Below are 14,642 nucleotides of genomic sequence, written 5' to 3' on the forward strand. Positions count from 1 at the left end.
ATGGTGTTACACAATTTCAACAGGAAGACACATTTATAATAATAATTTAAAAAAATGATTAAGGAAATCATTACCATGTTTTTACCATTTTCAATGTAATGTGAAAGAAAGGAGACAATTGGGTTCAGTTAGCAAATACCATTCACATAAAAAATATCTCTGACACAAAATCAAATTCATGCAATAATCACTGTTACCATTTCAAAGTGGATCCTGAATGTTGGATGGAAAAGATGGAGCTGGCAGCTCTTCCCTGGAGATTGTGTCTTATTAAAGTGATCTAATTAGATTGTTATAAATAACCCAATTCTTTCCAGAACGACTTTGAATGCACTACTTAAGTCGCAGACTTTTTTTGACACAATTTCAGCTTCGTTATCCTCTTATCAGAATAATTTAAAATAATTTCCCTGACATTCAAAGACACATTCAAAGTACACTGAACAATACGCTTAAAACGTACACTCCATTTTTTCCCCCCACATTTCATATTTGACTCTAAATATAATTTTCTCTTAACATTGCAGATCCAATTTGCAGTATTTGACAAGAATGTTGACTAGCTGCCAGATATTGTGAGGCAAGTCAGCAGAATAGCACATAGCAGAATCTGAATTTCATCGAGAGATGAAACTTCAATAGATCTCTGACCTGAGAGAACAAGTGGGCGTCGTTTCTTCCCAACACTTGGGAAGAATTAATTACCCAGCAATCAGAGACAAAAAGATAATGCAATTTCATTTTAATTTCTACAGAATAGCATCCCTTAAGTGCCACTTCAAAAATAGCTTTTTCAGGAGATGAGCTGAGAGGCATATGGAGCAACCTTTTGAAGAAGAGCCGACTTTTAAAAGTGGAGTATCCAAATATATTGACCAGGTTATAGCAGTAAAACCATTTGAAATAAATAAATACAAACACTTAATATTTTTGATCTAATTTCACTCCAGTGTCATTGAAAAATAATCACCGGCTTGAAATATTCTTGTTTATTCTGTGTTATGGGAAATATGTCTTATTATCCTGTTAGGGTTTCCATTTTTTTCATGAGAAAAAGCTGATAGTAATCTTGGATCATTGACCTCTTTTTAAATAGATCATGACCCAGATTGGCAGAAACAAAAGACAAAGTAAAGACTTAAATGGAAGAACTGGTTTCTAACAATGAGTCAGTTACCAATAAGCCAGATATGCCATGCTAAGATTAGGAGTAGAGAGGAGCTCAACAGGGTCAATGTACAGAGAACTATTCATATGATGTGTGTTGGCTATTTCCCGTCCTAAAACCTAATGGCTGGATTGGCAGCTTGCACTTCAACCCTTTAGCAACTTGCTTGCAGGTTTTAAGTGTTACACCCACAGGTTGACTTCAAGCCCCTTTAGCCTCCTTTCAAAAATAACAGAGAAACTACAGAAAGAGTATTGGTTTAACTTTAGGAACAAAAAGCTTAAACATCTTCAAAGTTGTAAAACTGTAGTACACAATGCCAGCTCAATATGATAAAATCTAACTAGAAACTCTTCACACTGCATAACGGAAGATGCCAGACCTCACAGCTTGTTGCTACAGCACAATCTCATCAAACAGAACAAACGGTGACATCGGTGCAGCGATCGATAGACAGCAAGTTTTGGGTGTGAACACTCACTCAAACTCTGTGAATTCTGAACAGAGAGTATCAGGAAAATGAGACAGATGTATAAACACTTCTGACAAGACATAAAAGGACAATTTTCAGATATCTCTTGCAGCAACAGTAACGATGCGCAATTTCCCAAGAAACTTTCTGATGCTGCTTGAAATTTGTGGTAGGCTATCTCAGGAAAGTGGTAAATTGGTGGTTGGTGAATTTGTAACCCCAAATGACCACACACCAACAATTTAACCCTACAGCCAGAGACTTTCTACCAATTCTTTCATGGGAAAAGAGTTTGTTTAAGACAGCCGATGCTCAGGACTGAGTAAATCTATGTCCATTTTACTCAGCTTTGGAAAGTTGCTTTTAGCTATGATGATATTTTCCAACATGCATTGTCCATTTGACTCGCTACTGTTGAATTAATTGCAATATTAGGTAGGTAACTAATGTAACATTACAAACTGCATCATTTGTGTTTAGTTTATAAGTCCCAATCAGATATTTATGAACAAAATCAACTTGATCTGGAGTCAAAATGTCAGAATTATTCATATAAAATAGTATTCTGTAACAGGAAAAATATTAATATTGAACTTATACATATTGTTAATATCAAACTGTAACATTACTTGCATTCCAGATGTAGGGTTTTGTCTGAATGGTGCCTTTTTTGCATAAAACATATGATTTAAATCTCATCACCGTCATTTATTTATACTAGTTCATTTTTAATTGTTGTTCATTTTATGGATCAAAAACTAGCAGTCAACAGACGATTTGTTCAGAGTTTTTAGATGCAAGGCCTGTGAGTGAAAAGCCACTCAAAGAGAACAGAACTTTTAATTGCTAAAATAGTTTCTATTTGAACTCAAATTAAAAGGGCTGAATTGCACAATTATGCTCAATTTATCTCTGAATGCTTAGAACGCTTTGAAGATCATTTTAATACACATTATCACTGTGTGAAACAGAATCATCTCCAAGTTCCCAGGCAATCGCTAAATCTGTAGAGAACTGTAATATTAGACAGTTTGCCACATTTTATGGAGTACATAAAAATGCCCGAGGCGTAACAATCCAAATGTCCCTCTCCTCTATGCATAGTGATGCATCCTATAGTGTTTCAATAATGAATGCACCATGATGTGCATGCATGAAGGGACGCATGCTGCTTCCCTTCATACTACACAAAAGAAAATGAGCGGTATATCATTGCCAACAGCATGCTGCTCTATTACAGAAAGATAAGACACCATTTTCTTAAATCAGACATACTTTAAGCTCGGAAATACTGTGAGCTTCAGCTGATAAGGCTCATCTGTATCACTTGTAAAACCGGGATGCACTTCTCTCTGTTGCAGACAGTGGCACGACCATGTGCTCACCTTTTCTTTTAAGGGTCACTTGGTACACAGACAAGGCAGTGATGACTCAGTTTAGTCTACAAGGAGCCCGCAAAGGTGCTTTCAGTTTATAATAGCCATTGGAAAAAATAGAAAATTAGTCTTTATTTGCAAGTGAATAGCTTTGAGAGAAAAGCAAATACATTTTGTGAGCGCTCCGAGCATTTACATAAAGGGCCGGTAAACAGGAGCGGCAAAGAAAACAGCCTCGCTGAAATGGTTGAAGTCGTTTTGACCAACGTCGTCCTTATCAATGGATATGAAGAGGCGTAACTCCTCAAATCTGTTACCGTCATATCTGGATTGTATCCAGATGGTTTTATAAAATATGAAAACTGTATAAGACATAGATTAAACAAACTTACAGAAACCAAAATGTTACAAGGAACCCAGCTACACATGGAAGAGAGAAAGGAACCAACTGAATCAGGGAATGGTGGCAAACAAAAGTCTCCAGCTCTACAGCGACAGCAGAAGTTAATAAATGTTCAACAACAGTCCCTTTTAATGAAACCACTGCCATACAGGAAATATAGAAAGATGTGAGAGGAGGTGATGTGCACCACTGTGGAATTTCTGCACGGTCTCTGGAGCTTTTAAAATTAGAAAACAGCTGAGGCAGAATGCAGGTAATTGCATTAGCAAATGAGCAAACTTGATTCAATAACAGCCTGTTCCATTTTAACTGTGCATTATGTTTGAGTAAAGTAATATACTGAGTAAACGCGTTGCGCATCCACCGACCACAAATGCCAGGAAATGGAAACGTTATGTAGTACAGACTTTTTGTCGATGTGACAAAGCATACATTTTTCTTAAATAGATCCTTTCATTTTTAATCTGGGAAGTTACTGAGCCATTACAAGGCAGTATCCAAAGACTAACATACATTTTATGACTGAACTTGAAAATTGGACATGTTATGCTGCTAGCACTTAGCCTTCATCAACAGGTGGAAGTAAGACTGTTGCGCAACATAGTCAGCCAGCTGGAACACAGTGTGTAGCAAAAACATAATTTTAACGAAGCTTCGAGGCAGATAATTTGCCTCGAGAAATGTCAATATAATAGAGGTATTCGATTCATTTGAGGAATAGTTACAGCCCTTGTATTAGCTAAAGCTGGTGTCAAGAACATCTGTTTATGTAATAATCCTATTCAAAACACGTGATCAAGGAGCTAAAAATGCTCTACCAAAAGCAGAAAGTATGATGATACTGCTACCAAAACAATGGTCAGAATGTCATGTGAACACACAAGTAATTGTCTAAAATACAATTTGTGGGTTGATACACCCAATAAATTAGCATTTTGACCTATTCATTTCTGGCTTTGGCATCCTTGAACTTGGACTACAAAATAGCTGAAAGAAATAAAAATGCCAGATTTGTAAAATTGGCTAGCCAGAGGACCATGACCTTGATTAGCAGTTCTGCAACAAATATTGGGACATAACAGTTAAAAAAATCTGACAGGGAACAGAAAAGATTCAACGGATTGAAAAATGCCACCCAAAACCCAAACAGTTGTATTTTGATACTCTACACCTGTGTTGGTATGAAGTTTACCAAATCTTGGCCTTGAATGTTTTCTTAAGGCTATCCAAAACCACAACTGTAAATCCTTTTAAAAGTGTAACCTAACTCCTGGCTCCATTCAAACAAACCAATAAGATTTTTTACAATTAAACTGTCAAATGTGGCTGTATGCCAAAGATGAGACACATCTTGTAAACAAGGTATCAAATTGTAAACTTGAAAATATTTAATATACAGATGTTTATCTGTTTAGTACATCACACAAGAACAGGCGCTAAGTGACTTTAGTCCTTCACCTTCACTTACTCTGTAGGTAATTCTAAGTCAGTTAACCTTTCAACAGGATAATAACTTTAAAGATGCAGCCAGAGCAACAGTAAAATAGTTTAGAGGAAAACATGTTTTGGTTCAAAGTACTGAGATCTGATTGAATATCTGTGACAAAAAGTGCTGTTTCTAAATGTACTCTAGCTTGAGCTCTTTTGCTAATAAAAAAGGAAAAAGCCAGATGACACATAATCCCAAAGGCTTTTCATTGGAAAAGTACCTAGAGGTGTGAAAACTTTTGAAAGTAACTATAATGTCTAATTAAGCTGGTTAGCCAAGGAACGCCTGATAAGTTTACTAAAAGGTTATTAAACATCTCCGCCACAAAGCATTATTTGACTGCTGTACCTTGTATATAATGTAAACAAGGGGTAGCAAATTAGAGAAATCTACATGGGGCCAGTGCCAATTTTACCTCAAGCTGTCCACTAACCGTATAATTTTTAATTGCTACTTGACCAAAACAGATTGAATTAGTGCCTGAGACAGCAAAGAAGTGGAGGAAACATCAGCGGTCTACAGCTTTCCGTTGCTTTGTATTGTCCAGCTCTAAAGCAGAGAAAAGCCTTTTAATACCAAAAGATGTGCCAGCCTAACTAAGATTTAGTGCCCAAAGGGATCGTGTATTCGCAGGGTGTGCCTTCAGTGGGTTCCTTTGATAACGGACAAAGATGCATAGCTCTAATTTCATGACAGAGACGAAATCTTACCGGGTTTCCAATTAAAAGAAAAGCAGGAGGAATTTGATATTAGGATTGCATTCTTTAGCAAAGAAGCAGGTTTTCATTAATCACACACCGTAGGAAAACACACCATCCTCTCCCATGTACTTCTTATTCTGTGCTGCATTCAATCTACTCTATACTCATGAATTAAAACTCATTAATATTAATCCCTAATATGAACCTCAAAGGTTGGACTTAAGGACACCATCGCCACAGAGGCTAAACATTTACAAACAACCGCTAATCCCCCGGTCTATCTCCCCTCTGCCAGGAAAACCCTGAGGAGACAATGTGTATGTTCCTTGCGCAGTGCCACATGGGGTCACGCGCTCATGTAAAGTCATCTATTTAGTTTCCCGAGGCAACAAATCTCCTCTGAACTCTCTCAGAACCTGGATCTGTCTGTTCCGGTCGCCATCACCCAAAGACTCATGTCCTGACCAGAATGATTCCCAGCCTCCCCCACACTCATTCTTCCTTATTCCTTTGTTGTCTTTGTTGTTTTCATGTGTCTTGGAAGTGATTTTAGTTTGATTCACATAAAACTGTTACTCAATTGACTTTGTGATGGTAAAGATCACTAGTCTTAACTACAGCTCAACAATATAGTTGTGATATGAATGTGTGCAATAAGGCAATTGCGAAGGGCTGTTTGGTCGGCTATCATCATATACGATGCGTTCAAACTCTGCTTGCCAATAACACCTTTAGCCAGTTGGGTGAATTTCACTGTCCACACCTGAGATCAGTGACCTACAGAGCTGTGAAAAGTAATTGCTTCCTAAATGTAACAATTGATTCTGCCATCGTCCCTAGCAACAAGTGTGGTTTTTCGTCAAACATTCAAAAACCATCCTTTGTGTCATCACAAAACTCTCTTAGCAGTTTCCTAAATGTCTAAGGGATAAAGGAGTTGCTGTTTTTTTTAATTAGTCTTTTTTTTTGTCACCTTTGACTGCTACCATGAATGCCATGTTTGTCCACTGATCTTAACTGAAGCAAGTGAGGTTGGCTTTAGTAGTTGTTCAGGGTCTTTTTATGACTGCATGAGTGAGTCGTCAACACGTTCTTGGAGTAAATTCGGTAAATCGGAAGACCATCTACTGTTTGGAAGGCTCACCTTTTTTCGTATTTTTTTGACATGTGGATAACGTCTCAAACAGATTTGCTATCTCTAAGCATCTAAAGTCTTACAGATTGTCTTTTTGTTGTTTGAGGCCTCTTAGCCTGCCTTGTGTCGTCAAATTATTAAATTTCAGTGATTTCTTCATTCCACAGGTTTGGCAGAAATCATTGCCTGAATGTTGTCTAATTTGTTAAAGTCAAGGATTACCTTAACCATAAATAGATGAAATTGTGTCATTATTAAATGTGCATCTATATTCTCTAGTACTCCACTGACCTACCACATAAAACAAATGGTTAGATCTTCTAGTCTAGTCACCTTTATGTTATTCTTTTAGCTATGATGGGAAAAACAACAGCAATTAAGTTGAAACTACAATATTTTACTTTTAGTTTGAGTTCTCTGACAGGCTTTCTACAGCTACAGGCTTTTTATTCAATTTTACAGAGTTGTGTTTGACAGTACAAGACACAAATCTCTTTAGATTTGTAACGTTTGCTGAAAAACAGACATCTTTGTTACAGAGTTGGTAAAGAGGTGATCACTCCCCCAACTGCACTGTTACTATTACCATATAATAAATTCTCGCAGTAATTATTGAAATAAACAATAATATTGTTGTTATTGACACCATTTATATGCAATATGTTAATAAGGCATAATAATGCAAGCTCATCCTCTCAAAAGACCAATAAACTTTAATTGTGTAAAGAAAACTTAACACACTAACTGAAAGATACTTTAAATGTAAAAAATTAAATAAAACACAACAACCAAAAATTATAAATAACATGGAAATAAAACAAAAAAATAAGAGAAACTGGAAATAAAATGGATTCTGATGTTGCTGTAAACAAAATTGCCCTATCACAATGGAAATTATCAAACACATTTTAATTTGTCACCCGACTGATTAATTGCTTATTGCGACAGGCTTAACTGCAGTAGCTTAACATTTTCACATAGTTGCAATTGGTGGTAACAAGTAAATTATTCCAAAGAGGATAATTATTTAATAGAAAAACAAATAGATTTTGCCAGGGACAAACAGTTAAATCAGAACGATTAAATAGATGCTCCGCTGCTTGCTTTAGGGGGGAAATCTAGTTTATTTTTGCCTCTGCAAGATATGCACACAGGTCTGAAATCATTGCTTTTTATCAAATTGGAGCTGCTGGACTCGCAGCCGTTGCTTATAAGCAGCACTGGCTCCCATCCTCACAAAGCTAAAGACAGTCGTAAGGAGGGCTGGAGCTTTCCTAAGTCAGCCTGCTTCCATCTTGCTTTAGAAACAGAGCAGCACGGAGCTACGTCATAATTTCCACATGACTGATGATGTAAGACAGCCTCAGTGAACCAACCCTACTGTAAAGCACAAAGCCGCTTTCTCCTATTCAAAGGTGCCATATGGTGAGATGCAGAGACGTCCCACGTTTTAAAGACGTTTAGAACTAATCTCTTATCTAGTCTGGCTTCATTCTCTACGGCTGTAATTCATCTTTGAAAATGGATCCACGTTAGCGGTTATCAGTTGGAAGAGGATCAATTACAGGACAGGGAACAGAAAGAGGGTTAATCCCTCCTGAATCTCAGTTCAGTCATTAAAGCTGCTAGCAGTCCTGCCCTACAACCGGCAGTTTAAAGATGAGGATTTTATTTTGTTTACATTCAACTACTTACAGCCATACATGTCCTTAGCAATGACTATTGCTGACTATTTCTAACATAAATGCAAATATTTCTGGATTTAATTGGATACAACACTGAGGTTTATGCAAAGACAGAAGGTAATAAGGAAGAACTTCAATGAAAAGTTTTGTCATTAAGGAAATTATTAAATCAGGTTTCTCTCAAAGTATTCTAGGATAGTATTTTATTTTAGGATTTCAAGAAAAGTGAAGATTACAAATATTAACATTATTTGGCACTGCAATATATTAAATAATTGGTTAGTAATTTTAAAGCTGAGTCGCCTTTACATTTTGCAACTTTCCACTAACTAATAATTCTCCCCTAAACACTCAACAACTCTTGAGTTGTGATAATTTTTGACATTATGGCTCACAGCCCAGAGTGCCTTCCTGTTAAGGGTGGCACAAGTCCTTCAAAAAACAAAAAAAGAGAAAAGGTTGTCTTTCATTTGTGTTTGAACTGTTGTCTATCTGGGAGGGCACACAGGTCGAAACACAATATGGCACAGACAAACATTCTCTATGACTAGGAATTATTTTTAAAAATATTGTGTTAAGAATTGAGATTTATTATGACGATCATCCATGAATTCTCAAAATCTGCATTATGTTTGGAATGGTTACTTTGTGAACAATATTTAAAATATCAATTTATTTTTAAAAAAAATCAGTTATGAATTGTTTTTTTGTTTGTTTTTTTACAATTATGGTCTGTTGCTTAGTGGAACAATTTCTCTGGTGTATTAAAAAAAACTTAATGAGTTATATACATTTATATCCTCTTGTTTGCCAATTTTATTACTATTACAATAATGATCACATATATTTGAGTCTGTGTCCCAGGTTGAACCAAGCAAATGTAACTATTCCCATGATTTTTGACAGATTTGGACTGCATTTATCCTCCCCATTGTGATTTTCAAATGTTTACACAAGTTAAACCTGATCTAGATCTGGATTATCATACACTAACAATTTACTCTACCAAACATAGTTTGGAATGTAGGATAATCCTATGTTGCTGTGAATGCAAATTGGCCTTTGAATCACATCTGAATGGGAACCGTGAAAAACACAGTAGCTATATAGATAGTCAGAACTGGAATGGAAATTTCTATATTAAATACAGGTACTAAAAACACTGTTTTGATTTGTAAATCTACTTTTTAACAGATTTCCTAACTGACAGATAAAGATAAAAATTCTAAAACTATTCATACCCCCAACAGATTCAGGACCAAAGTATTATCTTTTAATTTGATAAAGATGTTTCTTCTGACTGAAAGTGGTAATGCCGTCTTACAGCGACTCAGCCAAAGTCCAGACTTGAATTCAAATTGACAAATAATTTGTTGATCTCAAGGAGAAATTAAATAATCTGATAGAGAATCCCTGAAGGAGCTAAAGATGAGGGTGGTAGCAAGCAGACCTTTAAACATCAAACATTTGTGTCTAATCACCAAGAACAAATTGTTAAAATTCAAGTGGGAAAAGCTGGTCACCAGTTAGCAACAGAGCTTGATTGATGTCATGAGAAAAAAGGTTTTTCTGTTGGTTTATTAAGAATATAAATTATTGTAACAATAATTTAATGTAATAAATTAATAAAAACAGGTTAATTTTATTTCATTTTTTATTTTTAATCAATGCTCATTTTGAGTAAATTACCCTTAGAAATGTTGTCTCATTTCCTATCAAACATTTTGGATGAACTAGAATGATTTCAAAATGTTCATGAATAAATTAGGGATTCACTGTAACAATGACACCAAAACAGTGACTAAAACAGGGCGACGTTAAAGCAACCATCCCATACATACATTTTAAATTAGAACTAAATAGTATTACTAAAGAACAGGATAGACTGTAATATTTTGTAGGTACGGTAGAATATTTAAGGCATCATTCACTGAAATTGGACTGGATGTTAGTGGCCAAAATGACAAAACTTGGCAGAAACTGGTGAGACCATTGATAGACAAGGTCTCCCACGCAATGCATGAAAATGTTGCTGAACTGGAGAGCTGTCAGTGACAGACTGCTGCATCCTAAATGCACAAAGAAGCGTTACTGTAGATCCTTCCAACAGCAGCTGTTAGACTCTATAACTAACAAAATCAATAAGTGTTTAAATCCCTGTTATCATTTGCGCAGGTTATCAAACAATGTTTGCACAGTTTTATTTTCACTTCTTGTAAACAGTTTTATTTTTTTTAGTGTGCAAACACAAATGCACATTTTGTACTTTTTTATTCTAGTTAACTGCACATTCTTTTGGATTGGAGTATGCTATATTAACTGCATATTACAGTGTTGTATTTTTGCTCTTACTGTACAGTACGTCATTCTTAATTCTATTTTTTATATATTTTATATTTTTATCTTTGTGTGAACCTACATGCTTTGACTGCCTGTCACTTTACTGCTGTTACACCTGAATTTCCCCACTGAGGAATATATAAAAGATATCTATATTCTTCTAATAAAATGTAAAAAAAAAAAAACAACAAAAAGCGGGCTTTTGAATAATAACTGAATTATTATTAGCTCATGTGCATCAATAAATACCAAATTCTTAATAGCACATTTCTAAGCCATTTATAGCGCCAGAACTTATTTTATTATTATTATTTTACCAAGCGTCCTTTCAAAGAGAGAATTAAATCTTCAAGCATAAACATTTTTTCATCTCTGCAAATTTCCCCTTGAAAAACTAAGTTTTCTTCAAAAATTCACAAGTCGTCAGCAAATTACTATGTGGGTTTCCAAAGGGTGTGTTTGAGTTTAATTGGTTCTAAATGGTTTTCAAAATAACAACTACAAGAGTTAGGCCATTTAAATAAACGTACACAGTGATACTCAAGAGGTTCTTGCGGTGTCTCTTTTTTCTTGATATTGTACCCAAAAAAAAATTATGCAATGAGGGCTGTATTAACATGACAATGCAGTGAGAGCTCCACTCCCACTGCGTTTTCCTCTCTAGCCCGAGGAACACCCCTTCACATCGGATTGTACATGAAGGATTAAAAGGCTAACCCACGGAAAATCCTGAGCCTGATGTAGCTAAGAGCACTACTTCAAACATAAGCACCACACACGCACACGCACACTTCAGAAAAGGGAAAGAGGGGAGAAAAAAAATCACCGGCGTTAATCAAAAGAGGGCGTGCAAAATGTCATTAAAATGTGATTTCACACAAACTCCCTCAATTAGACTTACGTAAGGGCGCGTTTAACAACTTAGAGGATCTCATTTCAAAGCCTGCATCGTGGCATCAGATTACATAACAAATGATTCAGAGTGGAAGTTGTGCTTGCTGTGCATCTAGCGTAACCCACGACTGCCCCTGACAGACCCTTGATGTTCATGTGCATTGCAAGCCCCACCTCCAGGATGTCATCATCGTACTGCAAACGGACAGGTGCACGTCAAAACACGTTTTATTTCTTCATTTATTACACACACACACATATATTCAGAGTTAGTGACACGGTGTGCTTGGCGTGTTCGTTTCCGCGCACTTGTGTCTGTGTCCACACACGCACACAAGGGAGCCCCAGCATCACTCTCCACCAACAACAAAACACGTCCCATCTGAGCAGGGAGAGCAACGGCCCACGTAGACACGACTCTCAAAACACAAACCCCAATCATCCCTGAGTCACACTTCGCTACAAACACCGCGCTCGCACACGACTTTAAATCCCACTGCATCTTAATTTATATACTGTGTACAACAATGCAAAGTCAGCGCAGAGGCTTTGCCACGCGAGGAGCAGCGGTTTTTTAGCAACCAGCTGAGTTGTGCTTCCGCGCGCGCGCGCGTATATGTATACGTTTGTTTGAGAGAACATGAAAATAGCAACAACAACAACAAAAAACATTAGCCAGCAAGCTGTCTTTACTGGACACACAGCTCGCCTGGAAGCTAATTAGCAGCAGTCGCAGCACCGTCACACCTGCTAAATAAAAGAGTGCCTGCGGGCGGAGGAGGCAAGAGAGTGCCTGCGGTCCTGGACCGCAAATAAAAAGAATAGGACGGAGTATTCAAAATAAAATTAAATAAAAACACGTGAAAAAGAGCATGTTAAAGATTCTTACCTGTGCTGCCCACAAGAAGCAAGGCTAAAAAAACATTCCTGGTCTGGACCATCTCAACTCCCGAGCAACGTGAACGTTAAACGGCGTAGCGAACGTTTAATCCCCGCTGTTCCCTTACAGTGATGCTCTCCGGGCTTCCCTTTTTTTCCCTTTTCCTCCTCTCTCGCTCGCGCTCTCCCTCTCTTTCTTAGCAACTGTTCATCCTAATCTTTACATCTGAGCTCGTCGATTTTAAGTGTCAATGGCCGGCGTCTTTGATGACAAGCAGCGGTCAGAGATAAGCAGTGATGAGCGCCAGTGCACAGTTCAAAGTCTGACTGACAAGTGATGCCTTCTCACATCCGCGAATTACTCCGCGCGGGCGGAAAGGAGAATCTGCCGCTGCTAAATAGTGCGCTGGGCTCAAAGACGGGCGTTGTGGTGATGATGATGATGATGAGGAGGAGGATGATGGGGAATCCCCAGTCATTGCAATAATAATTCACTTAGCCCATTACACATCAGTAGCATAAATAAGATAGATAGATAGATAGATAGATAGATAGATAGATAGATAGATAGATAGATAGATAGATAGATAGATAGATAGATAGATAGATAGATAGATAGATAGATAGATAGATAGATAGATAGATAGATAGATAGATAGATAGATAGATAGATAGATAGATAGATAGATAGATAGATAGATAGATAGATAGATAGATAGATAGATAGATAGATGGATGGATGGATGGATGGATGGATGGATGGATGGATGGATGGATGGATGGATGGATGGATGGATGGATGGATGGATGGATGGATGGATGGATGGATGGATGGATGGATGGATGGATGGATGGATGGATGGATGGATGGATGGATAGATAGATAGATAGATATGTTATTTACAATTTGGGATGCTTATAAATCCATTCTAAATCTATGAGTGAATAGTCTGTTATGAAAATATGTAAATTTTTCTTTTGAAACGTAGACCCTACTGGATTGTTATCTACAAGTATCATCTCTTAGAAATAAAGGTATTTTATATGTAGCATACAGTATATACAATTTATATAAACACTAAAATTATATATATATATATATATATATATATATATATATATATATATATATATATATATACATTTCCCATTTGGAAGCAATATTTAATTTGTACCAGAAAATATAGAGCCAGGGGTAGGCAGTGGTTTTTAAATGATCCTCAATTGGTACAAAATGGCTGGAAATGTGCCAAGAAAATATCCCCTCCCTACAGCTCCCCACCTCACTATCATTAGCCTGAAGCAGGATGGATCCATGCTTTTATGTAAATGCCAAGTTCTTACCCTTGCATTTGGATATTGGAGTGGAAGTTGAGACATATTTGAAAAACCAAAATCTTCTTTCAATCTGTTATTGTCCACTTTTAATAACTATGCGGAAATTGCTCGATACTTCGGATGGTGTGCTGAATTTCAAGTTGGTCAATCAGCAATATCTAAACTACGTAGATCAACTCAGGCCAAAATAAATGATCTACTATATAAAGTACCAAAAACAGGCATGAATAATAATTACCAAAAAAAAACAAGTATTGCTTCATCTAAACTATTTCCAGGTGTAATATCATCGTGAGATGTTTTGTAAATGTCTACAGATGCACAACAAAATGAAGGGACACAACATGCCATAAAAGTTGGTTAGTGATTTAATAATAATAATAAAAAAAACTATCTTAAGTATTTAAGTAGGCTGCGCTCTGTTTTACTTTAAAAGGGGGAGAAAAACACATTCATAACTCACCGGATTTTACAGTCACCGAATTGCACTCAGCCAAACCAGAGCAATTTTCCACATTAGAATGTTTTACAGCACCACTTTCACTCACATATTTCCCAGACCCCTCTCCTCCAGCCATTGACCTAAGGACGTCTCTTGCGGCATTCTTTCTCCGGGTGGAAATTGAGTGAAGAAACAGAAGTAAGAGAGGAGAGTGTCTGCAGTGTCTGCACAGCAGGACTAAATCACACTGTAACATTTGGACACCCTGAGAGGGCGGCTTATTTATTTTTATTTTTTTATTTGCACTGCTGGGCTGCAGA

General features: G+C 36.8%; 1 protein-coding gene across 10 annotated transcripts in view; it reads right to left on the minus strand.

Annotated features, from left to right (window-relative positions):
- Nucleotides 1-12,922, minus strand: part of ncam1b (neural cell adhesion molecule 1b) — a 117,056-nt gene extending 104,134 nt beyond the window's left edge. For 3 of the 10 annotated variants that reach the window (XM_081615067.1, XM_081615068.1, XM_081615069.1), the window contains exon 1: nt 12,553-12,922. In XM_081615067.1, coding sequence (XP_081471193.1) covers nt 12,553-12,604 — 52 coding nt within the window. In that variant the 5' untranslated portion in view covers nt 12,605-12,922. The remainder of the gene's footprint in view (nt 1-12,552) is intronic. The other 7 variants (XM_008424977.3, XM_008424980.3, XM_008424973.3 and 4 more) reach the window with 3 other exon arrangements.
- Nucleotides 12,923-14,642: the final 1,720 nt, after the last annotated feature.

This window comes from Poecilia reticulata, chromosome 13, assembly GCF_904066995.2.
Source record: "Poecilia reticulata chromosome 13, P_reticulata-male-v2, whole genome shotgun sequence".
In the NCBI taxonomy this organism is placed as follows: domain Eukaryota; kingdom Metazoa; phylum Chordata; class Actinopteri; order Cyprinodontiformes; family Poeciliidae; genus Poecilia; species Poecilia reticulata.